At 49.0% G+C, this 22,284-nt stretch overlaps 1 protein-coding gene across 1 annotated transcript in view; it reads right to left on the bottom strand.

Moving 5' to 3' along the window:
• Positions 1-8,139: 8,139 nt before the first annotated feature.
• LOC116986650 (chitinase-3-like protein 1) overlaps positions 8,140-22,284 on the bottom strand; it is a 33,152-nt gene continuing 19,007 nt past the window's right edge. Inside the window, exons 9-10 of the mRNA XM_033042223.1 lie at positions 11,842-11,977; positions 8,140-8,159 (exon numbers count right to left, since the gene is read on the bottom strand). Coding sequence (XP_032898114.1) covers positions 8,140-8,159; positions 11,842-11,977 — 156 coding nt within the window. The remainder of the gene's footprint in view (positions 8,160-11,841; positions 11,978-22,284) is intronic.

The raw sequence follows: 22,284 nt of genomic DNA, 5'->3' as shown, positions 1-22,284 counted from the left end.
TCTGGATCTCAAAGGGACCGATGAACTTGGGTGCCAACTTCTTGGACTCCACCCTCAAGGGAAGGTCCCGGGTCGACAGCCACACCTTCTGGCCCGCGAGGTAGGTGTGGGCCTGGGTGCGGTGACGGTTGGCAGCCGTGGTGTAACGGTCCACGGAGCGGAGAAGAGCCGCCCTGGCTTGGGTCCACGTCCTGCGGCAGCGACGAATGAAGGCCTGGACGGACGGGCAGGAAACCTCTTTCTCCAGCGCCGGGAACAGTGGAGGCTGGAACCCGTAGGCACACTGGAAAGGGGAGAGCCCAGTGGCCGAGCTTGTCAGGGTGTTGTGGGCGTACTCCACCCACAACTGCTTGGACACCATACACCGCAGCGCCGTCTCCATCTCCTGATTCTTCTTTTCAGTTTGGCCGTTGGACTGGGGATGAAATCCGGACGTCAGACTCACGGTGGCCCCCACAAGCGTGCAGAACTCCCTCCAGAACACAGAGGCAAACTGGGGTCCCCGGTCGGAGACCACATCAACGGGGAGACCATGGAGCCTGAAGATGTGGAGTAACATGAGCTCGGCAGTTTCCTTGGCTGACGGAAGCTTGGGCAGGGGCACGAAGTGAGCCATCTTGCTAAATCTATCGACCACGGTCAGGATGGTGGTGTGACCACTGGATGGGGGCAGGCCGATAACCAAGTCCAGGGAGATGTGGGACCATGGTCGATGGGGGACAGGCAGTGGAAGCAGATGACCCGCAGGAGCTTGGTGTGAGACCTTGTGCTGGTTGCAAACGGGACAGGCGTTGACAAACTCCCGAGTGTCCTCCTCCAGCGTTGCCCACCAGAACCTCCATAGCACCATCTCCTTGGTCCGCTGAATGCCGGGATGACAGGTGAGTCGAGAGCTGTGGGCCCACTGAAGGACGTCGGACCGCAGGGCAGAAACCACAAACAGGCGATCAGGAGGGCATGCGTTGGGTCCCGGCTGGTTCTCCAAGGCCGCCTTGACCTTCTCCTCCACTTCCCAGGTGAGGGAGGCAACCCTGTGCGAGGACGGGAGGATGGTCTTGGGGCCAGAGGCAGTCTCCTCCTTCACCAAGAACTGTCGAGAGAGGGCATCGGGCTTCACGTTGCGGGACCCAGGTCGGTAGGAGAGGGAGAAGTTGAAGCGGGTGAGGAAGAGAGACCAGCGGGCCTGACGAGAGTTGAGCCTCTTGGCTGACTGGAGGTATTCAAGGTTCTTGTGGTCAGTCCAAACCAAGAAAGGCTGCTCGGTTCCCTCCAGCCAGTGACGCCATTCCTCCAACACCAACTTAACCGCCAACAGTTCTCGGTTGCCAATGTCATAATTCCTCTCAGCAGGGGTCAGGAGAAGAAGGCGCATGGATGGAGTTTCTGGTCCCCGGCAGCCCGCTGGGACAGAACAGCTCCCACCCCCACGTCGGAGGCGCCCACCTCCACCACGAACTGTCTCTCTGAGTCCGGAACTTGGAGGATGGGGGCCGATGTAAACCGTGTCTTGAGTGTCAGAAAAGCTTCGTCGGCCGCGGCAGACCACCGGAACGGAACCTTGGAGGAGGTGAGTGCCGTGAGGGGTGCGGCCACAGTATTGTAGCCACGGATGAACCGTCGGTAAAAATTGGCGAACCCCAGGAACCTTTGGAGCTGCTTGCGGGAGTCAGGAACAGGCCAGGTGGTGACAGCAGAGACCTTGGCGGGGTCCATCTTGATGTTCCCTTGGCCAACGATGTATCCTAGGAAGGAGACTGACGGGGAGTGAAACTCGCACTTCTCAGCTTTAACGAAGAGCGAGTTCTCCAGGAGCCGATGTAGAACTGCCTGGACGTGGTGTACGTGTTCCTCCTTGGTCCGTGAAAAGATGAGGATGTCATCAAGATAGACGAACACGTACTTGTTCAACACGTCTCTGAGAACGTCATTGACCAAAGCCTGGAAAACGGCCGGGGCGTTGGTGAGGCCAAAGGGCATCACCAGGTATTCATAATGTCCCGTGGGAGTGTTGAAGGCGATCTTCCACTCATCTCCCTCTTTGATGCGGACCAAGTGGTAGGCGTTGCGTAGATCCAATTTCGAAAAGATGGTGGCCCCCTCCAGGAGCTCGAAAGCAGAGGAGATGAGTGGGAGAGGGTAGCGATTCTTTACCGTGATGCCATTGAGCCCCCGGTAATCTATGCAGGGACGCAGAGATTTGTCCTTCTTCTCCACGAAGAAGAACCCAGCCCCAGCAGGAGACGAGGAGGGACGGATGAGACCAGCAACCAAGGAGTCGTTTATGTATTTCTCCATGGCGCCTCTCTCAGGGGCGGACAGGGAGTAAAGGCGACCCCTAGGAGGAGCGGAACCAGGCATAAGGTCTATGGCGCAGTCATAGGGCCGATGAGGAGGAAGGGAGGTAGCCCTAGACTTGCTAAAAACCTCCCCAAAGTCATGGTACTCGGCTGGGACCCCCGTCAGATCTGGAGCAGAAATGGAGCAGGTGGCCGGTTGAGGAGCTGAGGCTTGCTTCAGGCACACTTGGTGGCAGGAAGGGCTCCAACCCAAGATGACCCCCGTCCTCCAGTCGATGTTGGGGTTGTGTCGCCGAAGCCAGGGGTAACCCAGGATGAGGGGAAGACGGGGAGACTGCAGGATGTGGAACTGGATGGTCTCATGGTGGTTACCAGACAGGAGCATGCGCACTGGGACCGTCTGGTGAGAAACAGTCCCCAGGAGATGGCCGTCGAGGGCGTTGGCGGGAACAGGTTCAGGCAGGGGAACACAACTGATGCCTAGCTGGCGGGCTAATTCCTTGTCCATAACATTAATGTCACAACCAGAGTCTATGAAGGTGGCGAGGGTGTGAGAACCATCAGACAACAGCAGACGGGCATGACAAAGAGGGCGTCGGGCAGAGGAAAGTTCAGAGGTTCGACTCACCAGTAATTCCTCCGCTACTGGTGAGTCTGGCCTTTTACTGGACACTTGGAGATGTTATGACCCGCCAGGCCACAGTAGAGACAGAGGTTCCCCCGACGCCGACGTTCCCCAGGGGTGAGACTGGTGCGACCCACCTGCATGGGTTCGGGTTGCCTCGACGGTTGCCCCGACGAGGGTAGTCCAGTCTCCGGAGGAAAACGAGCTTGGGTGGATAGCTGGCGGTCCGCCTGTCCCTGTTGCCACTCCCGACGTCTCGCCAGGATGCGTCGGTCCAGACGGGTCGTTAGCTCGATGAGCCCATCCAGAGAAGAAGGAAGGTCGTGGGACACCAACTCATCCTTGATATAGTCATTCAAGCCCAGCAAGAAAGCGTCACACTGGGCCGGGGCGTTCCAATCACTCTGACGGGCCCTGGTGCGAAAGTCGATGGCGAAGTCAGCGACGCTCTGGTTCCCCTGGCTCAACCCCAGCAGACTTCCCGCAGCGTCCGGACCCATCGAAACCTCACCGAACACCTTGCGAAGCTCCGCGGCGAAGGCCTGGAAAGAGGAGCAAGCCGGCGTGCGTCGCTCCCATTCAGCCGTTCCCCACAGCCGAGCTCTGCCAGTCAGGTGATTAATGGTAAACGCCACTCTCGCCGCTTCCTGGGCGAAGGTGTAGGGCTGTAGGGCGAAGAGAATGGAACAGTTTGTGATGAAGGGGTTGCAGCCCTCCGGGTCTCCAGCGTAGCGCTCCGGGGTTCCCACCCGGGGCTCAGGTGATGGTCCTGGCGGACCGGGAGCTGGTGCTGTCGGAGCCGGAGGCGAAGCATGGGGTGTAGCCTGGGCGAGGGTGGTCGTCAGCTGTTGGACCTGGGTGGCTAGTGCAACCAATGCTTGCTCTTGGTTTGACACAGCCTGTCGAACCTCGGAGTTGGAGGCAGTGAGCATAGCTTTGTGCTGCAGGAGCGTGTGCTCAATCCTCTCGAAGCGGTTTGACGGAGACGTTGTGTGCGCTGAGTCCATTGTTGGCCAGATTGTACTGTAACGGGCATAGCTTGGACCCAATAGCAGCACAGAATCAGGCAGGTATAGTTGGTAATGAACTTTATTACGATACTGTAACACAGAGTAGTAACACAGGAATGGGTACACCGTACTCACACAGAGGCTCAGGATTGAGCGAGGGTTCCGAAGAGGGGCAGGCAGGATCGAATCCGTGTAGGCAGTCGGGAAATCGCTGGAGAGTCTTGCATGAATGCTGAGAACAATCTGGCACTCTGTGAACGGTGAGGAGAGTCTATATACCGGGTTAATTGGTGATCAGAGGCAACTGAGTGCAACAGGTGAGGAGAGTTGGGGTGAGAGGGGAGTAGCAGGCAGGCAGGTGAGAAGGAGGGACCGGTGGAAAAGTACTGGGAGGGTCCCAGCACACATTGGTGTGCTAGGAAATGAAAAAGTGGATAAATTAGCAAAAGAGGCCGTTAAAAAAGAGAACATAGAGGTAAACTTACAATTATCCAAATCTGAAGGAAAACACATTGTGTGGAAGAAAATAAATCAGGAATGGCAACAATACTGGGAACAGGAGACAAAGGGGAGACACCTCTATTCGCTACAAAATAGAGTGGGCATTACAGCAAGAAGAGGGTGGAACAGGAGAGAACAGGTAGTATTAGCAAGATTGAGGATAGGACACACTCACCTGAACAGCACATTAAAAATGTTGGGAAAACACCCTACTGGGCTGTGTGAGGAATGCCATCAGCCGGAAACAGTTCAGCATGCTCTAGTTGCATGTAGAAGATATGAAACAGAAAGAAGAGTTTTGATCAGTGAAATGAAGAAAATTGGAATGACAGATATATCAGAAAAGAACATTCTAGAGTATGGAGGGGAAGGAAAAGGAGTAAAGATGTTGTTTAATTTCTTGAGGGCCTCTGGCCTTATAAAAAGGATATAATGTAAAGACATGAGGACTGTGGAGTGAAGCCAGAAGGTGGCAGCAATGCAACATTGTGGATGCCGGCTGCCGTAAAACTCCAAAGAAGAAGAAGAAGAAGAAAGTACTGGGAGGTGAAGTGGATGAGAATGAGGAGAGGGCAGACTGTGACAATATGACAATTGTTCATGATATGCCCAACCCACGACAGTGGTGTTGTCTATCAAATCTATATTCAATTATTTCTATAATATATTTTGAGGTCTGAAACAGCAGCTTCGGGTAGTTTTATGGAACTAGTTCAAAGCCAAGGGGCAAGAGAGTTGTCCTTGCTCTTTTACTTCCATTATTTCCCAACTGGATATCATTCCTAAGAAGCTGGAATTGATTGCATCAGCACAATTATCCAGTGGTGTAGATGGGACTGGTTTGTTTAGATATTTATTGGTGCCTCAAGTGACATATAATTGGTCATTGTGGAATCAACCAACCACCATTTTGGTTGTGGACATGGCATGTAGAAAATGGGTCGTGCAGTTGGTAGAGCTGCTGACTCACAGTGCCGGGTTTGATCCTAACCTTGGGTGCTGACTGTGTGGAGTTTACACATTCTACCTGTGACCGAGTGAGTTTCCTCCTACATCCCAAAGAAGACGATGTTTGTAAGTTAATTGGACTGTAAATTACCTCTCGTTGGTAGGCAGAGGGATAACATAGAACTAGTGCGAATCGGTGATCGTTGGTTGGCTTGGTGGGCCGAAGGGCCAGTTTCCATGCTGTATCGAATAAAAATGAGCACCAACAAGTCTCTGCCTCCCTCCTCTTTCATCCCAACAGCACATGAAAACAAACAATATATTTGCAGACCTTTTGAGTAACTCAAACCCATTGTTAGTTTCTCGTGAATTAATTTCAATTCCAAGTTTGACAGTTCACCTCTAGATTAATCTACTAAAAACTGAAATGCATCATGCAGATCTACTCAATTAGCAAAAATATTACAAAAAAGCTAATTTAAAAAGTCATTAGCAGATTTACTGATGTACTTCCAATTTCCCAAAGATTATTATCAGTGCTTATTTTGTAGACAGAAAGGTGCCAGTGCACACCATTAAATATAAGGGTGACATGCCTGGATATCGAAATAATGACATTTAACTTTAAAAAGTGCAAATAAGCCATAATGCCACATACCATCCCAAAATATATTTTTTAATTGTATCTGTACTTTTGCAAATTAACAGTAGAGAGGTACTGCTCAAGATCATTTTTTGGGCAACTCTTCAAATTCCTACATAAATGAGAGTACCCATTCTGGAATGTCAGAAAAGTTGATAACGTGTTCTATATTAAACAGCACTTTCCTTCCTACTTCGAAAACACGATTAGGGATTTTAGAGGGACTATGGCAGTACAGAAGAAAAAGTCCATATGGGGAAAAAACATGAATTTCAACTTTTAGTGTGGAAAGTATGTTTACCCACCTCAGTTTAATATCATTAAATGTCTTGTAAAGAGTTTCATCATTCCATTCGAAAGTAGCAATTTTGAGATCTGTACCGATTTTGGCAAAAGCATATATCAGATGGGTGCACAGAAAAGGATCAATGTTCTCAGGCATGTAATGACCAATCCCAGTTCTATACTGTGCCCAGTTTGTAAAATAACAGCCAAGTTTGAAATTACTGCCTGAAATTGAAATATTTCAAAATAAATATTAAAGCAAATTCTTCAGTATAATATTTATGCAGTTGACAGCAAAATCAATACCAGTATTCAAGCCAAGTATATTTTCTCTATTTATTAACAATTTAAACTCTCCCTGAAGTTTAAACTTCTGTACAACATTGCCACTAAATTTGTTTTATGATGGAAATAAAACAATTTAGATGAGCTGGGCCCAAGAGGTGGTCTGTGCTGTATGTTCCTATTTTTCATAAGCTATTGCTCTTTATATGAATGAATGAATGAATAAATGAATGAATGCATTTATTGGCCAAGTGTTTACACCTACAAGGAATTTGCCTTGGTGCTTCGCTCGCAAGTAACAACACGACATACTTTAAACAATTAAGAATAAAACATAAAACATTAAGATTAAACATTATAGTTTAAACATGTGAATGAAATAAAATACCAGAGCAAAAGGAGGCTACAGACTGGGTGATTGAGTAGAGCTACTACTCGTGGAAAAAAAGCTGTTTTTATGTTTGGCTGTGGCGGCTTTGACAGTCCGGAGTCGCCTTCCAGAGGGAACTGCTTCAAAGAGTTTGTGGCCAGGGTGAGAGGGGTCAGAGATGATCTTACCCACTCGCTTCCTGACCCTTGCAGCACACAGTTCATCATTGGGGGGGGAAGGTGATCGAACGATTCGCTACAGCCTCCGGGTGTCGTGCTTGGTGGCTGAGCCAAACCAGACCATGATGGAAAAGGTGACGACAGACTCTATGATGGCAGTATAGAATTGGACCATCATTGCCTGTGGTAGATAGTGTTTTCTCAGCTGCCGCAGGGAGTATATCCTCTGTTGGGCGTTTTTGAACTTAAAAGACTCCACAGATATGACTGTGGTGTCGTTGATGGTAAGTAGGGGAAGGGGAGGGGAGGGGGAGCTCTCCTAAAGTCTACTATCAATTCCACTGTCTTAAGAGCATTGAGCTCCAGGTTATATGTAAGGTGTCCTTGAGATGTTGTATGAAAGGCGCCCATTAAATATAAAATTTATTATTATTATTATTATATGAAACAGACAATTATGTCCAACCTGCTACCACATATTAAGCAATTTGTGAGTACAACAAGGATAATCATATTAAATTGATTTGAATACAGTGTAATTGAACAGAATATTTTTAAATAACATACTACACTATAAAGTACAAGTTATGTAAAACAGAGAAAATTTCCTTAAAGGCACACTATAATATTACCCAAAGTTTGTTTTTAAAATGCAGCATCAATAAATGTAATAAAACATTGAATTTACCAATTGAAAAACCCTGTAGATATTTATTTGAATGCACACTTTGACTTTGGTTTGTCATCGACTCGTACAGCACGGAAACAAGCCCATGCTGACCAAGATGTACAACATCTTGTTTACATGTTTAATCTACAATTGCAAGAGTAAAAGGACCGTAATGGGACTTATCTACAGGCCCCCAAACAGTAGCCTGGATATAGGTTGCAAGTTGAATCAATCTATACTTAACTAAAACTCTCATCTTGTCCTCTTCCGATTTGCATTGTTTTTACATTTGTGCAAAAACGGTGCGCAATAGCCTTTTCGCCACCTTACTCACCGTTCTCCTGTGCTGCAAATGAGCCAAGTTTTATTCAGATCGGTGGAATATTACAAAAGTTATGAAGATTTAAAAATCGTAAAAGCCGCCCCTTCCGGCACCTGATGTCAATCACTGGCGGCGAGGAGAATAAAGCTGAAAGAGTGGAGTGAGCAGAGTGCGAGTGCGGAGAGAGCAGAGAGGACCTGATGGTCTGCATCCCAGGGTACTTAAGGAAGTGGCTCTAGAAATCGTGGACGCATTGGTGATCATTTTCCAATGTTCTATAGATTCAGGATTAGTTCTTGTGGATTGGAGGGTAGCTAATGTTATCCCACTTTTTAAGAAAAGCGAGAGAGAGAAAACAGGGAATTATAGACCAGTTAGCCTGACATCAGTGGGGAAGATGCTGAAGTCAATCATAAAAGATGAAATAGCGGCACAATTGGATAGCAGTAACAGGATCGGTCCGAATCAGTATGGATTTACGAAGGGGAAATCATGCTTGACTAGTTTTCTGGAATCTTTTGAAGATGTAACTTGGAAAATGGACAAGGGAAAGCCAGTGGATGTAGTGTACCTGGACTTTCAAAATGCATTTGATAAGGTCCTACATAGGAGATTAGTGGGCAAAATTAGGGCACATGGTATTGGGGGTAAAGTGCTGACATGATAGAAAATTGGTTGGCTGACAGGAAACAAAGAATAGGGATTAACGGGTCCCTTTCAGAATGGCAGGCAGTGACTAGTGGGGTACCCGTAAGGCTCGGTGCTGGGACCGCAGCTATTTACAATATACCTGTACATCAATGATTTAGATGAAGGGATTCAAAGTAACATTATCAAATTTGCAGATGACACAAAGCTGGGTGGCAGTGTGAACTGTGAGGAGGATGCTATGAGAATGCAGGGTGACTTGGACAGGTTGGGTAAGTGATCAGATGCATGGCAGATGCAGTTTAATATGGATAAATGTGAGGTGGAAAAATAGTTTAAGAATAAGGGGTAAGCCATTTAGAACGGAGATGAGGAAACACTTTTTCACACCGAGAGTTGTGAGTCTGTGGAATTCTCTGCCTGTGGAGGCCGGTTCTCTGGATCCATTCAAGAGAGAGCTAGCAGATAGGGCTCTTAAAGATAGCAGAGTCAGGGGATATGGGGAGAAGGCAGGAACGGGGTACTGATTGTGAATGATCAGCCATGATCACATTGAATGGCGGTGCTGGCTCGAAGGGTCTGTTTTCTATTGTCTAACAACACTAGTTGCACCTGCCCAAGTTTGGCCCATATCCCTCTGAACCTTTCCTATCCACCAACCTGTCCAAATGTCTTATAAATGTTGTTAAAGTCCTTGCCTCATCTACATCTACTGGCAGCTCATTCTATATATGAATGATCCTGTGCGGAAAAAGTTGCCCCTTAGGTTCCTATTGAATCTTTCCCCTCTCACCTTAAACTTACAACCCTGGTGTTTGGACTTCATGGCTGAACAAGGTTAGAATTTCTAAGGATGTCGCTTGGAATATGTGACTTCCAGAGCATTTCGTCAAATGGGTGATGGCACATTTGGGTTACCAGCACCTTTATCAAATATATTTGTTGCAGAGAAAAGGATTTTTCTCAAAATGCTGGCCGATTTAATGATATGTCAAATAGTATACAGTCCAGTACAGTGGAGATTTCCAAAGAACTTACCAAACACATTTGTATTGTGGCTCACAGTAGTACAATACAAACCACCGTTTGATTAAATAGTTTGGTTTGTAGATTTCTATTTCTCAGGTTAATTTTCAGGGTTAAGGCTGTGAAATTATTCATATTGGGCGTGTTTTGCATTCACCTAATTTTCATCAGTCCTCCACACCTAACAAAGTAGTATTCAGTATTTTTAATGGTTATTTTATGGTTTATACCACATTTTAGCTAGGGTATGTCACTTTTTCTGATTTATCTCTACAGCATGTTTGAGATTTTGTTCGCCAACAGTCCAATGAGTAATATATGCACTTTCAATGAAATCCCCAACAGACATGTTTTCCAGCTCAAGATTAATGGTAGGATTTGCTGTAGGATTCCTCTTGTTGGTTGCCAGCTCAGCACAAAAAAATAGATTATTTTGACTACAAACAACAATAATTTTTATTCAGCAAAATCAGGTTTTCTTACTCCAAACATTATTTTTCTTCAAAAAATAATCTATTCTAACTGCAAATCAGAGGCGCACAACGACCGCCTTACAGACCAGAGACCCGCGTTAGACTATGTGCTGTCTGTATGGAATTTGCATGGTCTCTCTGTGACTGCACGAGTTTTCTCCGGGTGCTCCGATTTCTTCCCACATTCTACCTCATTAGCGACCCTTGGACTATCCTTGATCGGACCTTGCTGGCTTTACCTTGCGCTAAACGCTATTCCCTCATCATGCACTTATCTGAGGCCTTGCTTAAGTCCATCTAGACAATGGCTACAGCCATGCCCTCATCAACCTTTTTGCTTATCTCTTCAAAAAGCTCAAATTTCGTAAGGCACGTTCTCCCATATACAATACCATACTGACTATCGGTCTGTTTATGTACATGCAGATATATCTTATCCATCAGAATCCTCTTCAGTAATTTATCTACCACAGATGTTACCTTCACTGATCAAAAGTTCCCAGGAATTTCCTGTAACCCTTTTTTAGATAGAATCAGCCACCCTCGTCATCTAGATGCGACGGAGACAGAGAAATTGGGAGATGGGGACAACATCATTCCATCAGACAGGGTGGGAGGAGGTGTAACTGTAGCAGTCAGTAGGTTTGTAGTAAACATCAGTCGATAATCTATCTAATCTAGAAGATTACGGAGAGTCGGATTGTCAAGGAGGACTCTATCTAACTTCTACAGGTGCACAGTAGAGAGCATGCTGACCGGTTGCATCGTGGCTTGGTTCGGCAACTTGAGTGCCCAGGAACGAAAAAGACTACAAAAAGTAGTAAACACTGCCCAGTCCATCATCGGCTCTGACCTCCCTACCATCGTGGGGATCTATCGCAGTCGCTGCCTCAAAAAGTCTGGCAGCATCATCAAGGACCCACATCATCCTGGCCACACACTCATCTCCCTGCTACCTTCAGGTAGAAGGTACAGGAGCCTGAAAACTGCAATGTCCAGGTTCAGAAACAGCTTCTTCCCCACAGCCATCAGGCTATTGAACTCAACTCAAACAAAACTCTGAACATTAATAGCCCATTATCTGTTTATTTGCACTTTATCTGTTTTATTTATTCATGTGTGTATACATTTATACAATGGTATATGGACACACTGATATGTTCTGTATTCATGCCTTCTATATTCTGTTGTGCTGAAGCAAAGCATGAATTTCATTGTCCTATCTGGGACACATGACAATAAACTCTCTTGAATCTTGAATCCTCTGTGATGGAAAGAGTGAGATCAAGGTGTCAGGGATTGTCCAATTGATTTTGAGGGCAGGGTGGTAGTTAGTGGTAAGTCAAAGAGCTCTGTACGGGTGCAGGAAGCATCCCAATGTGGTCATTGATGTAGTGGAGGAAGAGTTGGGAGATGGTGCCAGAGTATGTTTGGATATTGCCACTAGATATTGAGTTTGGATATTGTTGTGAACATCAGGTCTAGTAAGTCAAAAACGACTATCTTTCTACATATGTACATCATTGTAAATAGCTCAGGTACAAAAATTATATACCAACCTGAAACCCCTGCAAGTTCGTTTCTCACCGTTTGCACTAGAGGATGTACTCCTTGTTTACAATGGTTATTTGCATCATCAAAATCAAGTGTCCACACAAAAGCTCCTCCAAACTTTTTCTCCTTCAACCATTTAATCTACAAAAGTAAACCAAGTGTTAGATTTTTTAGAACCAGATTGGTACTCCACAACAAGTTTAGTTATGTTGCCAAATTTGGTTTATATTTTGAATGGATACTTCCAAACACAACAAGGGATGCGGGAGAAGACGGAGGTATTTGGTATTCAATTAGTTAGATCTGTGGCTCTGAAAATATTCGATCTCATGGTTCTGGTTCTGGTAAATATAAAAATCCTCATGGTTTGCAGAACTCACAGTGCAGAACTCCAATTTCATTAACAGGAGATCATGAGAAGCATTCCTAGAGGCAACCCAGGTGCTATCCAGACTTCGAGTACTGTCTCTGCGGAGTTTGTACATTCTCCCTATGACCCCTTGGGATTTCTCTGGATTCTCCGGTTTTCTCCCACATTAAAAAGATGTGCAGGTTTGTAGGTTAATTGGCTTCTGTAAATTGCCCCCAAATATGTAGGATGCGAAAGTGGGATAACATGGAACTAGTGTGAACGAGTGATTGATGTGTACTCGGTGGGCTGAAGGGTTTGTTACCACGCAGTATCTGTAAACTGTATCATTAATTATGGAATTTCAGGATTAAAACCAACAGCAACCATGTCAGAAAAGTCAACGACTTGTAGGTGAACCTGTAAGCAGTGATGTCCCCCTGTGCCGACATCAAGGATTGTAATTTCTTTAAGGTACACAAAATTGCTGGGGAAACTCAGCGGGTGCAGCAGCATCTATGGAGCGAAGGAAATAGGCGACGTTTCGGGCCGAAACCCTTCTTCAGACTGATGGGGGGTGGGGGGGGAGAAGGAAGGAAAAGGGGAGGAGGAGGAGGAGCCCGAGGGCGGGCGGATGGGAGGGTGGGAGGAGACAGCTAGAGGGTTATGGAAGGGGAGGAGACAGCAAGGGCTAGCAAAATTGGAGAATTCAATGTTAATGCCATCCGGACGCAAGGTCCCCAGACGGAATATGAGGTGCTGTTCCTCCAATTTCCGCTGTTGCTCACTCTGGCAATGGAGGAGACCCAGGACAGAGAGGTCGGATTGGGAATGGGAGGGGGAGTTGAAGTGCTGAGCCACCGGGAGTTCAGGTAGGTTATTGCGGACTGAGCGGAGGTGTTCGGCGAAACGATCGCCCAACCTACGCTTAGTCTCCCCGATGTAAATCAGCTGACATCTAGAGCAACGGATGCAGTAGATGAGGTTGGAGGAGATACAGGTGAGCCTTTGTCGCACCTGGAACGACTGCTTGGGTCCTTGAATGGAGTCGAGGGGGGAGGTGAAGGGACAGGTGTTGCACTTCTTGCGGTTGCAACGGAAAGTGCCCGGGGAGGGGGTGGTGCGGGAGGGAAGGGAAGAATTGACGAGGGAGTTGCGGAGGGAGCGGTCTTTGCGGAAGGCAGACATGGGGGGAGATGGGAAGATGTGGCGAGTGGTGGGGTCACGTTGGAGGTGGCGGAGGATTATGTGTTGTATTTGCCGGCTGGTGGGGTGAAAGGTGAGGACCAGAGGGACTCTGCCCTTGTTGCGAGTGCGGGGATGGGGAGAGAGAGCAGTGTTACGGGGTATGGATGAGACCCTGGTGTGAGCCTCATCTATGGTGGCGGAGGGGAATCCCCGTTCCCTGAAGAACGAGGACATTTCCGATGCCCTGGTATGGAATGTCTCATCCTGGGAACAGATGCGGCGTAGGCGGAGGAATTGGGAGTAGGGGATGGAGTCTTTACAGGGGGCAGGGTGGGAAGACGTGTAGTCCAGATAGCCATGTGAGTCAGTGGGTTTGTAATGTATGTCGGTCAGGAGTCTGTCCCCTGCGATGGAGATGGTGAGGTCAAGGAATGGTAGGGAAGTGTCGGAAATCGTCCAGGTGTATTGGAGTGCCGGATGGAAGTTAGTGGTGAAGTGGATGAAGTCAGTCAGTTGTGTGTAGGTGCAGGAGGTGGCCCCAAAGCAGTCGTCAATGTAACGGAGGTAGAGGTCGGGGATGGGGCCCTGGTACGTCTCGAACAAGGATTGTTCAACGTACCCGACAAAGAGGCAGGCGTAGCTGGGGCCCATGCGTGTGCCCATAGCTACGCCTTGTGTTTGGAGGAAATGGGAGGAGTCAAATGTAAAGTTGTTGAGGGTGAGGACCAACTCCGCTAAGCGGAGGAGAGTGTCAGTGGCTGGGTATAGGTTGCTCCTCTGGTCGAGGAAGAACCGGAGGGCTCCGAGGCCATCCTGGTGGGGGATGGAGGTGTAGAGTGACCGGACATCCATGGTGAAGATGAGGGGGTGAGGGCCCAGAGAGTGGAATGCGTGGAGGCAGCGGAGAGTGTCTGAGGTGTCTAGAACATAGGTGGGGAGGGATTTGACCAAGGGGGATAGGATGGAGTCAAGGTATGTGGAGATGAGTTTGGTGGGGCACGAACACGTAATTTCTTTATCTGGCCTGATTAAGATAGATTTACACAATGTATCCCAAAGAAGCATTTGGCTTAGCAAAATACTTCAAGTTCATACATTGGGAGTAGATGAAAGACCAACCCACCAGCCTAATGTAAATAGCTGTGGTAAACATCAAAATCCTCCTGCTTTACAGAACTTCAATGGTTAAAGTCAAACCAGGGCAGTACTTTCACAGTGAATGTAAAGGCCCAGGTGGGTGTTGTGGAGCAGATGGATATAGGAGTACAGGCACATATCGCTCTCAACGTGGCGGCACAGGTAGACAGGGTAGTAAAGAAAGCTTTTAGTACATGGGCCTTCATCTGTCAGTGTGCTGAGTACAGAAGTTGGGATATTTACAATACGATAGAACTTCATTTATCTCAGGAGAGAAATTAATCTGCCAACAGTCATAAAAACACAATTCATGAAATTAAAGTGACGAGTGGAAAGGATTAGGAATGTGCAAAGATTAGGGGGGGGGGGGGGAGGAAGGCTGTCTCAGTCTACCCCATGACAAAAGGGGCAGGAGTTGTACAGTTTGATAGCTACAAGGAAGAAGGATCTCATGTGGCATTCTGTCCTGCATCTTGGTGGAACCATTCTTTAGATGAAGGTAATCCTCAGGTTGACCAGTGTGTCATGGAGTTTGAGGAGCATCCTCCCCTCCAAGACCACCTCCCGTGAATCCAACCCCACAACCAGGACGGGGCCACCCTTCCTGATGATCCTATTGCCCTGCTGCCCCAGCACACGGCAGCGAAGAGGATGGCACTGGCTACCACCGATTGGTAGAACATCTGCAGCATGTTACTGCAGACGTTGAAAGAGAGGAGCCGTCTCAAAAAGTACAGCCGGCTCTGTCCCTTCTTGGATAGGACCTCAGAGTTCCTGGACCAGCCAATTTACTGTCCAGGTACACTACAAGGTATTTGGACTCCCTGATAAACTGCACATCCACACCATTGATGGAGACGGGACAGGAGTGTTCCTCCCTTCCTAAAATCCACCATTACCGTCTTAGTCTTGTTGGTGTTGTTCTGCAGGTGATTTAGCCCACACCACTCAACAAATTAATTGACTACACCTCTGTATTCAGCTTCCCTCCCCTCACTGATACAGCCCACAATTGAAATGTCATCTGAAAACCTCTGCAGGTGGCAGGAGTCAGTTATATCTGGTCAGACGTGTAGATTGTGAACAGGAAGGGAAAGAGAACTGTCCCCTGTGGGGCCCCTGCGTTGTTCACTACCATGTCCGAGACACAGTTCTGTAGCCTGACATATTGTGGTCGTCCAGTCAGGTAATTGGTGATCCAGGACACCAATGGAGCATCCACCCGCATCTTCGTCAGTTTGCTCCCTAGCATAGGCTCCCTATGCCGGATGGTGTTAAAATCACTGGAGAAGTAAAAAAACATGCTTCCCGGCTTATCCAGGTGAGCATTGGAACGATGGAGCAGGTGGATGATGGTGTCCTCAACTCCCATCTTTGTTTGGTGAGTGAACTGCAGGATGTTTGGCATCAGTTGTACAAGACATTGATGAGGCCTGGCATCAGTTGTACAAGACATTGATGAGGCCTCATTTGGAGTATTTTTCTCAGTTTTGCTCACCTAGTTACAGGAAGTTCAAGTTAGTTTATTGTCATGTGTCCCTGATAGGACAATGAAATTCTTGCTTTGCACACAGAACATAGTAGGCATTTACTACAAAACAGATCAATGTGTCCATACACTATAATATAAATATATACACACATGAATAAATAAGGGTCATATTCCAGCGGGACATAAGGGACTGCAACATCCTCTGCCTGACTGAAACATGGCTGACCTCGCTGATTCCGGATCAGGTGATCTGCCCAACCGAGACCTTCACTGTCCACCGTGCTGACAGAACAGAAGCATCTGGGAAATCCAAGGGTGGAGGAGTCTGCTTCATGACCAATAACAACTGGTGCAACCCTGGAAATATCAAGATGCTTACCCGTTCCTGCTCGCCGGACCTGGAGCACCTGACGATCTCATGCCGCCCATTCTACCTTCCCTGGGAGTTTGGCTCAGTGATCGTCACTGCCGTCTACATTCCACCGCAGGCGGACACCGACGTGGCACTATCGGCCCTACACGATGTGCTATGTCGACATCAAAACAAGTACCCGGATGCGGCTATGGTGGTGGCTGGAGATTTTAATAAATCAAATCTCAAGAAGGTCATGCCGAACTTCTACCAACACATCACGTGTGCCACCAGGGGGGAGAGAACTTTGGACCACTGCTACACACCGTTCAGGAAAGGCTACAAGGCCGTTTCACTCCCTCCCCTAGGAAAATCTGACCACGCTGCCATTTTCCTGTTGCCGGAGTATAAACAGAGGATAGTTCGGGAAGCGGTAGAGACGAGGGACGTAAAGCGGTGGTCCGACCAGTCAGAGACCATGCTGCAAGATGCACTGAGTGATGTCGACTGGAATATGTTCGAAGCAAGTTCCAGTGACGTCAGTGAGTTCGCGGAAGCAGTCATGGACTTCATCGCAACAGTAACCGACAACATCGTCCCCACGGTAAGGGTAAGCACCTTTCCGAACCAAAAACCCTGGGTAGACAGGTCTGTTCGTGTGGCCCTGAATGCTCGCACCGCTGCCTACAACTCGGGCCTGGCATCAGGAAACATGGACGTCTACAAGGCAGAGTCCTACCGACTGCGAAGGGCGGTGAAGGACGCAAAGAGAAGGTACAGAGACAAGATGGAGTTACAGATGGAGCAGCAGGACACCAGAAGCCTGTGGCAGGGGCTACGGATTGTAACCAACTACCGGAGCACCCCTCCCTCATCCGCAAGTGCCGGCACCTCCCTAGCTGATGACCTGAACTCCTTTTACGCTCGTTTCAAGAGGGGCAACACCACTCCAGGTCTGCCGACTATCGACAATACCGCCAGCGGGCTGGCTACCGAAGATGAAGGGAGGAATGTGCACACATTCTCGCTGTCCGAGCACGACGTGAGGAGGGCTCTGACACGGGTGAACACGAGAAAATCTGCAGGCCCCGATGGCATCTCGGGGCGAGTACTCAAGTCCTGTGCTACGCAGCTAGCTCCAGTGCTCACTACATTATTCAACCTCTCCCTGGACAAGTCCGTGGTCCCTGCCTGCTTCAAAAAATCCATCATTGTACCGGTACCAAAAAATGCCTCCCCAGCCTGTCTGAATGACTACCGTCCGGTGGCCCTTATCTCAGTAGTCATGAAATGCTTTGAGAGGCTGGTGAAGAAACACATTTGCGCATTCCTCCCTCGGAACATGGACCCGTTGCAGTTCGCATACCGTCCGAACAGATCCACGGACGATGCGGTCTCCCAGGTCTTGCACACCGCTCTCTCCCATCTGGACAGCCAGAAGGGGGGCTACGTGAGGATGCTGTTCATAGACTACAGTTCAGCCTTCAACACGATAGTCCCCACCAGACTGGCCGGGAAGCTAATGGAATTGGGGCTCAACACCTCCCTGTGTGCCTGGGTCCTGGACTTTCTCACCGCCAGGCCCCAGGTAGTCAAGATGGGAGGGAATACATCGAAGTCCCTCACCCTGAGCACAGGATCGCCCCAGGGTTGCGTCCTCAGCCCCCTATTGTACTCCCTGTACACACATGACTGTGTGGCTAGGTTCAGCTCCAACTCATTAATTAAGTTTGCTGATGACACTGTGGTGGTGGGCCTGATCTCAGACAACGACGAGAAGGCCTACCGGGAGGAGGTGGCTGGTCTAGCACTCTGGTGCCAGGATAACAGCCTCCTCTTGAATATCAAAAAAACGAAGGAGCTGATCATGGACTTTAGGAGGGCACATCATCCGAGGACGTACTCCATTGAGGATAAATGGGGATCCTGTGGATAGGGTGAACTGTTTTAAATATCTGGGAGTCCACATCTCCGTGGATATGACATGGGCATCACACACCTCAGCACTCGTGAGTAAGGCAAGGCAGCACCTTTACCACCTCAGGCAATTGAGGAAATTCAGAGTGTCTCCGAGGATCCTCCAGTGCTTCTACGCAGCGGCGGTGGAAAGCATCTTGTCCGGCAACATTACCATCTGGTTTGGGAGTTGCTCTGCCAAGGACAAGAAGGTTCTGCAGAGAGTAGTGCGTTCGGCCGAACGCACTATGGGAACTTCACTTGCCCCCCTGCAGGAACTATACATCAGGAGGTGCAACTCCAGAGCCAACAATATCATGAGAGACCCCTTCCACCCCTGCAACGGACTGTTCCAGCTGCTACGGTCAGGCAAACGCCTCCGTTGCCATGCGGTGAGAACGGAGAGGTTGAGAAGGAGTTTCTTCCCAGAGGCCAATCGGACTGTAAACGCCTATCTCACCAGGGACTAACTCTACTGAACGTTTTTCCTTCCATTATTTATTATGTCAAAGAATATGTGTGTTATGATTGTGTTTATAGTTTGTTTGGTTGTTTGGTTATTTGTCTTTTGCACAAAAGTCCGCGAGCATTGCCGCTTTCATTTCACTGCACATCTCGTATGTGTATGTGACAAATAAACTTGACTTGACTTGATAAAACGATAAAGTGCAAATGACAGATAATTGGTTATTAATAATCAAAGTTTTGTCCGAGCCAGGTTTAATAGCCTGATGGCTGTGGGGAAGTAGCAATTCCTGAACCTGGTTGGTGCAGTCTTCAGGCTCCTGTACCTTCTACCTGAAGGTAGCAGGGAGATGAGTGTGTGGCCAGGATGGTGTGGGTCTTTGATGATACTGCCAGCCTTTTTGAGGCAGCGACTGCGATAAATCCCCTCGATGGAAGGAAGGTCAGAGCAGATGATGGACTGGGCAGTGTTTACTACTTTTTGTAGTCTTTTCCTCTCCAGGGCGCTCAAGTTGCCGTACCAAGCCATGGTGCAACCGGTCAGCATGCTCTCTACTGTGCACCTGTAGAAGTTAGAGATTCCTCCTTGACAAACCGACTCTCCGTAATCTTCTCAGGAAGTAGAGGCGCTGATGAGCTTTCTTGATGATTGTATTAGTGTTCACGGACCAGGAAAGATCTTCAGAGATGTGCACGCCCAGGAATTTGAAGCTCTTGACCCTTTCAACCATCGACCCGTTGATATAAACGGGGCTGTGGGTCCCCATCCTACTCCTTCCAAAGTCCACAATCAGTTCCTTGGTTTTGCTGGTGTTGAGGGCCAGGTTATTGTGCTGGCACCATATGGACAGTTGCTCGATCTCTCTTCTATACTCTGACTCGTCCCCATCAGTGATACGTCCCACAACAGTGGTGTCGTCAGCGTACTTGATGATCGAGTTCGCACTGTGACCGGCTACGCAGTCATGAGTATAGAGGGAGTACAGCAGGGGGCTGAGCACGCAGCCTTGAGGTGCTCTCGTGCTGATTGTTATCGAGGCTGACACATTTCCACCAATACGAACAGACTGTGGTCTTTGAATGAGGAAGTCGAGGATCCAATTGCAGAGGGATGCGCAGAGACCCAGTTCTGCGAGTTTGGTAACCAGCTTGAAGGGGATGATTGTGTTAAATGCCGAGCTGTAATCGATGAATAACAGCCTGACATATGAGTTGTTGTCCAAGTGCTCCAGAGCCGAGTGGAGGGCCAGCGAGATCGCATCCATCGTTGATCTGTTGTGGCAGTAAGCGAACTGCAGTGGGTCCAAGTTTTTGTCAAGGTAGGAGTTGATTTGCTCCATGATCAACCTCTCAAAGCACTTCATCACCACCGGCGTTAGTGCCAATGGTCGATAGTCATTGAGGCACGTCACCTTACTCTTCACTAAGGATATCACTAAGCTGGAAACAGTGCAGAGAACATTTATGAGGATGTTGCCAGGACTCAAGGGCCTGAGCTATCAGGCCAGATTGGGCAAGCTGGGACTTTATTCCTTGGAACGCTTTAATTGGAACCTGAGGGGCAAATGTTTCACTTAGAGGCTGGTAGGTATATTGAACAAGCTGCCAGAGGTCAGTGAGGCAGGTACTAAACCAATTTTAAAAGATAATTGGACAGGTAGGAAATGATTACAGAAATATGGCCCAAATGTGGTAAAATGGGAATATATTAGATGGGGCATCTCAGTTGACATGGATGAGTTGGGACAAAGGGCCCGTTTCCGTTTGTATGTTGCTATAAAGTACCCACACACCCAATCAGGCTCCTACTGCCCCATCTGAAGAAGAGCCTGCGATTCCCAGGGGCCTCACCAGTCAGAGACAGTATGCAGGTTGGCCTTGATCCTGAGGGCTGCCTTAGAAGAAGTTACAACACACAGGAATTCAATTTTAGACTCTCTGCTCTGGATCATCTTTGCCTACACCAGGCAACGCATTTGTCACTTGCCTACGCACTAACATCTTGTCAGTACAGGTGCACAACCTTTTATCCGAAATTCCAAATAATGAAAAGCTCCGAATAGCGGACATTTTTTCGGTCCTTGAAGAAAGGTCCTTGAAGACGTTCACCGAGGGCGGCACGCAGAGGTGACAGCGGAACCTCCGGTCGGTCCTCGATGAAAGGGGAACTAAATCCCCATTCATAAAATAGAAGGTGAGGGTATATTGCGCGGGAGGGTTAATAATTGACAATCTGCTGCTGCCTGCCCGCTGAGTTAAAACGTTCCCACGGTAGACTCACGATACACAGTGTATCGTGAGTCTTGCGTGGGAAATTTTTAACTCAGCGGGCAGGCAGCAGCAGATTGTCGCTCCCTTCAGTTTCACCCCACCTACACCCCTCTGCTTCCTGGCCATGTGTGTGACCCCTTCCCTCCCCTCTCCAGCTCCCCGCCCATTGCACCGGCACGGGGGCTTTGCACTGTCTTCACGTCGGCGATGCCAGCAGGTCAGTGCCAGTCACCGGAGACATCAGGACCAATGGGACATCGACCCCCAGGCCCACTGCAAGCACTGAGATCCCAGAGACCCACAGCCAGCAGCAGCCCAGCCCCGTTCCAACTCCAGAGGAACACGCTCTCCGTAGGGACAGAAGCTGATGGTATGCAAGGTACGTCTTGTTCTTGGGGTTGCGGATGAGGGGGCGCAGCTCGGGCTGTGACATCTCCGGCCACCCCCCTGTACAGGAGCTGAGACTGGGAACTGTACCGCCCTTGCAGGAGAGTGGGGTTGTTTGCAGTTGCAGAGGGAGGGGGCAAGGGCAGTACAGTTCCCAGTCTCAGCTCCTGTCCAGGGGGGTGGCCGGAGACGTCAGGACCAACGGGACACCGACTGCAAGCACGGAGATCCCAGAGACTCACAGCCAGCAGCAACTCTAGCCCAGCCCCGCTCCAACTCCAGGGGAACCCGGGTTGCGGATGAGGGGGCGCAGCTCGGGCTGTGGGCGAACTGCCATTTGTCGCTGTAGCGGCCCATCGGGGAGCGGGTTCCTGTTGGTCCTGACATATCCGGCCACCCCCCTGGACAGGAGCTGAGAGACGTCAGGACCACCAGAAGCCGCTCCCCGATGGGCCGCTACGGCGACAAGTGGCAGTTCGCCCACAGCATGAGCTGCGCCCCCTCATCGGGACACCGACCCCCAGGCCCACTGCAAGCACGGAGATCCCAGATCTGCAACTCCAGCCCAGCCCCGCTCCAACTCCAGAGGAACACGCTCCCCGTAGGGGCAGAAGCTGATGGTGTGCAAGGTACGTCGTGTTCTTGGGGTGGCGCAGCTCGGGCTGTGGGCGAACTGCCACTTGTTGCCATAGCGGCCCATCGGGGAGCGGATTCCTCTGGAGTTGGAGGGACAGGGAGACACAGCGGCTTTTGAGAATGGTGGGCAATCACTTCCAAAGTTCTGCCCACACAGTCAGTACACCTCTCCTACACTTGTCTCCTGCACTAAGATCATCTCGCAGAGAATGATC

Source organism: Amblyraja radiata, chromosome 24 (genome assembly GCF_010909765.2).
Source record: "Amblyraja radiata isolate CabotCenter1 chromosome 24, sAmbRad1.1.pri, whole genome shotgun sequence".
Lineage (NCBI taxonomy): Eukaryota > Metazoa > Chordata > Chondrichthyes > Rajiformes > Rajidae > Amblyraja > Amblyraja radiata.
The sequence above is the reverse complement of the archived record's forward strand: the minus strand, read 5'-3'. Positions and strand labels throughout refer to the sequence as shown.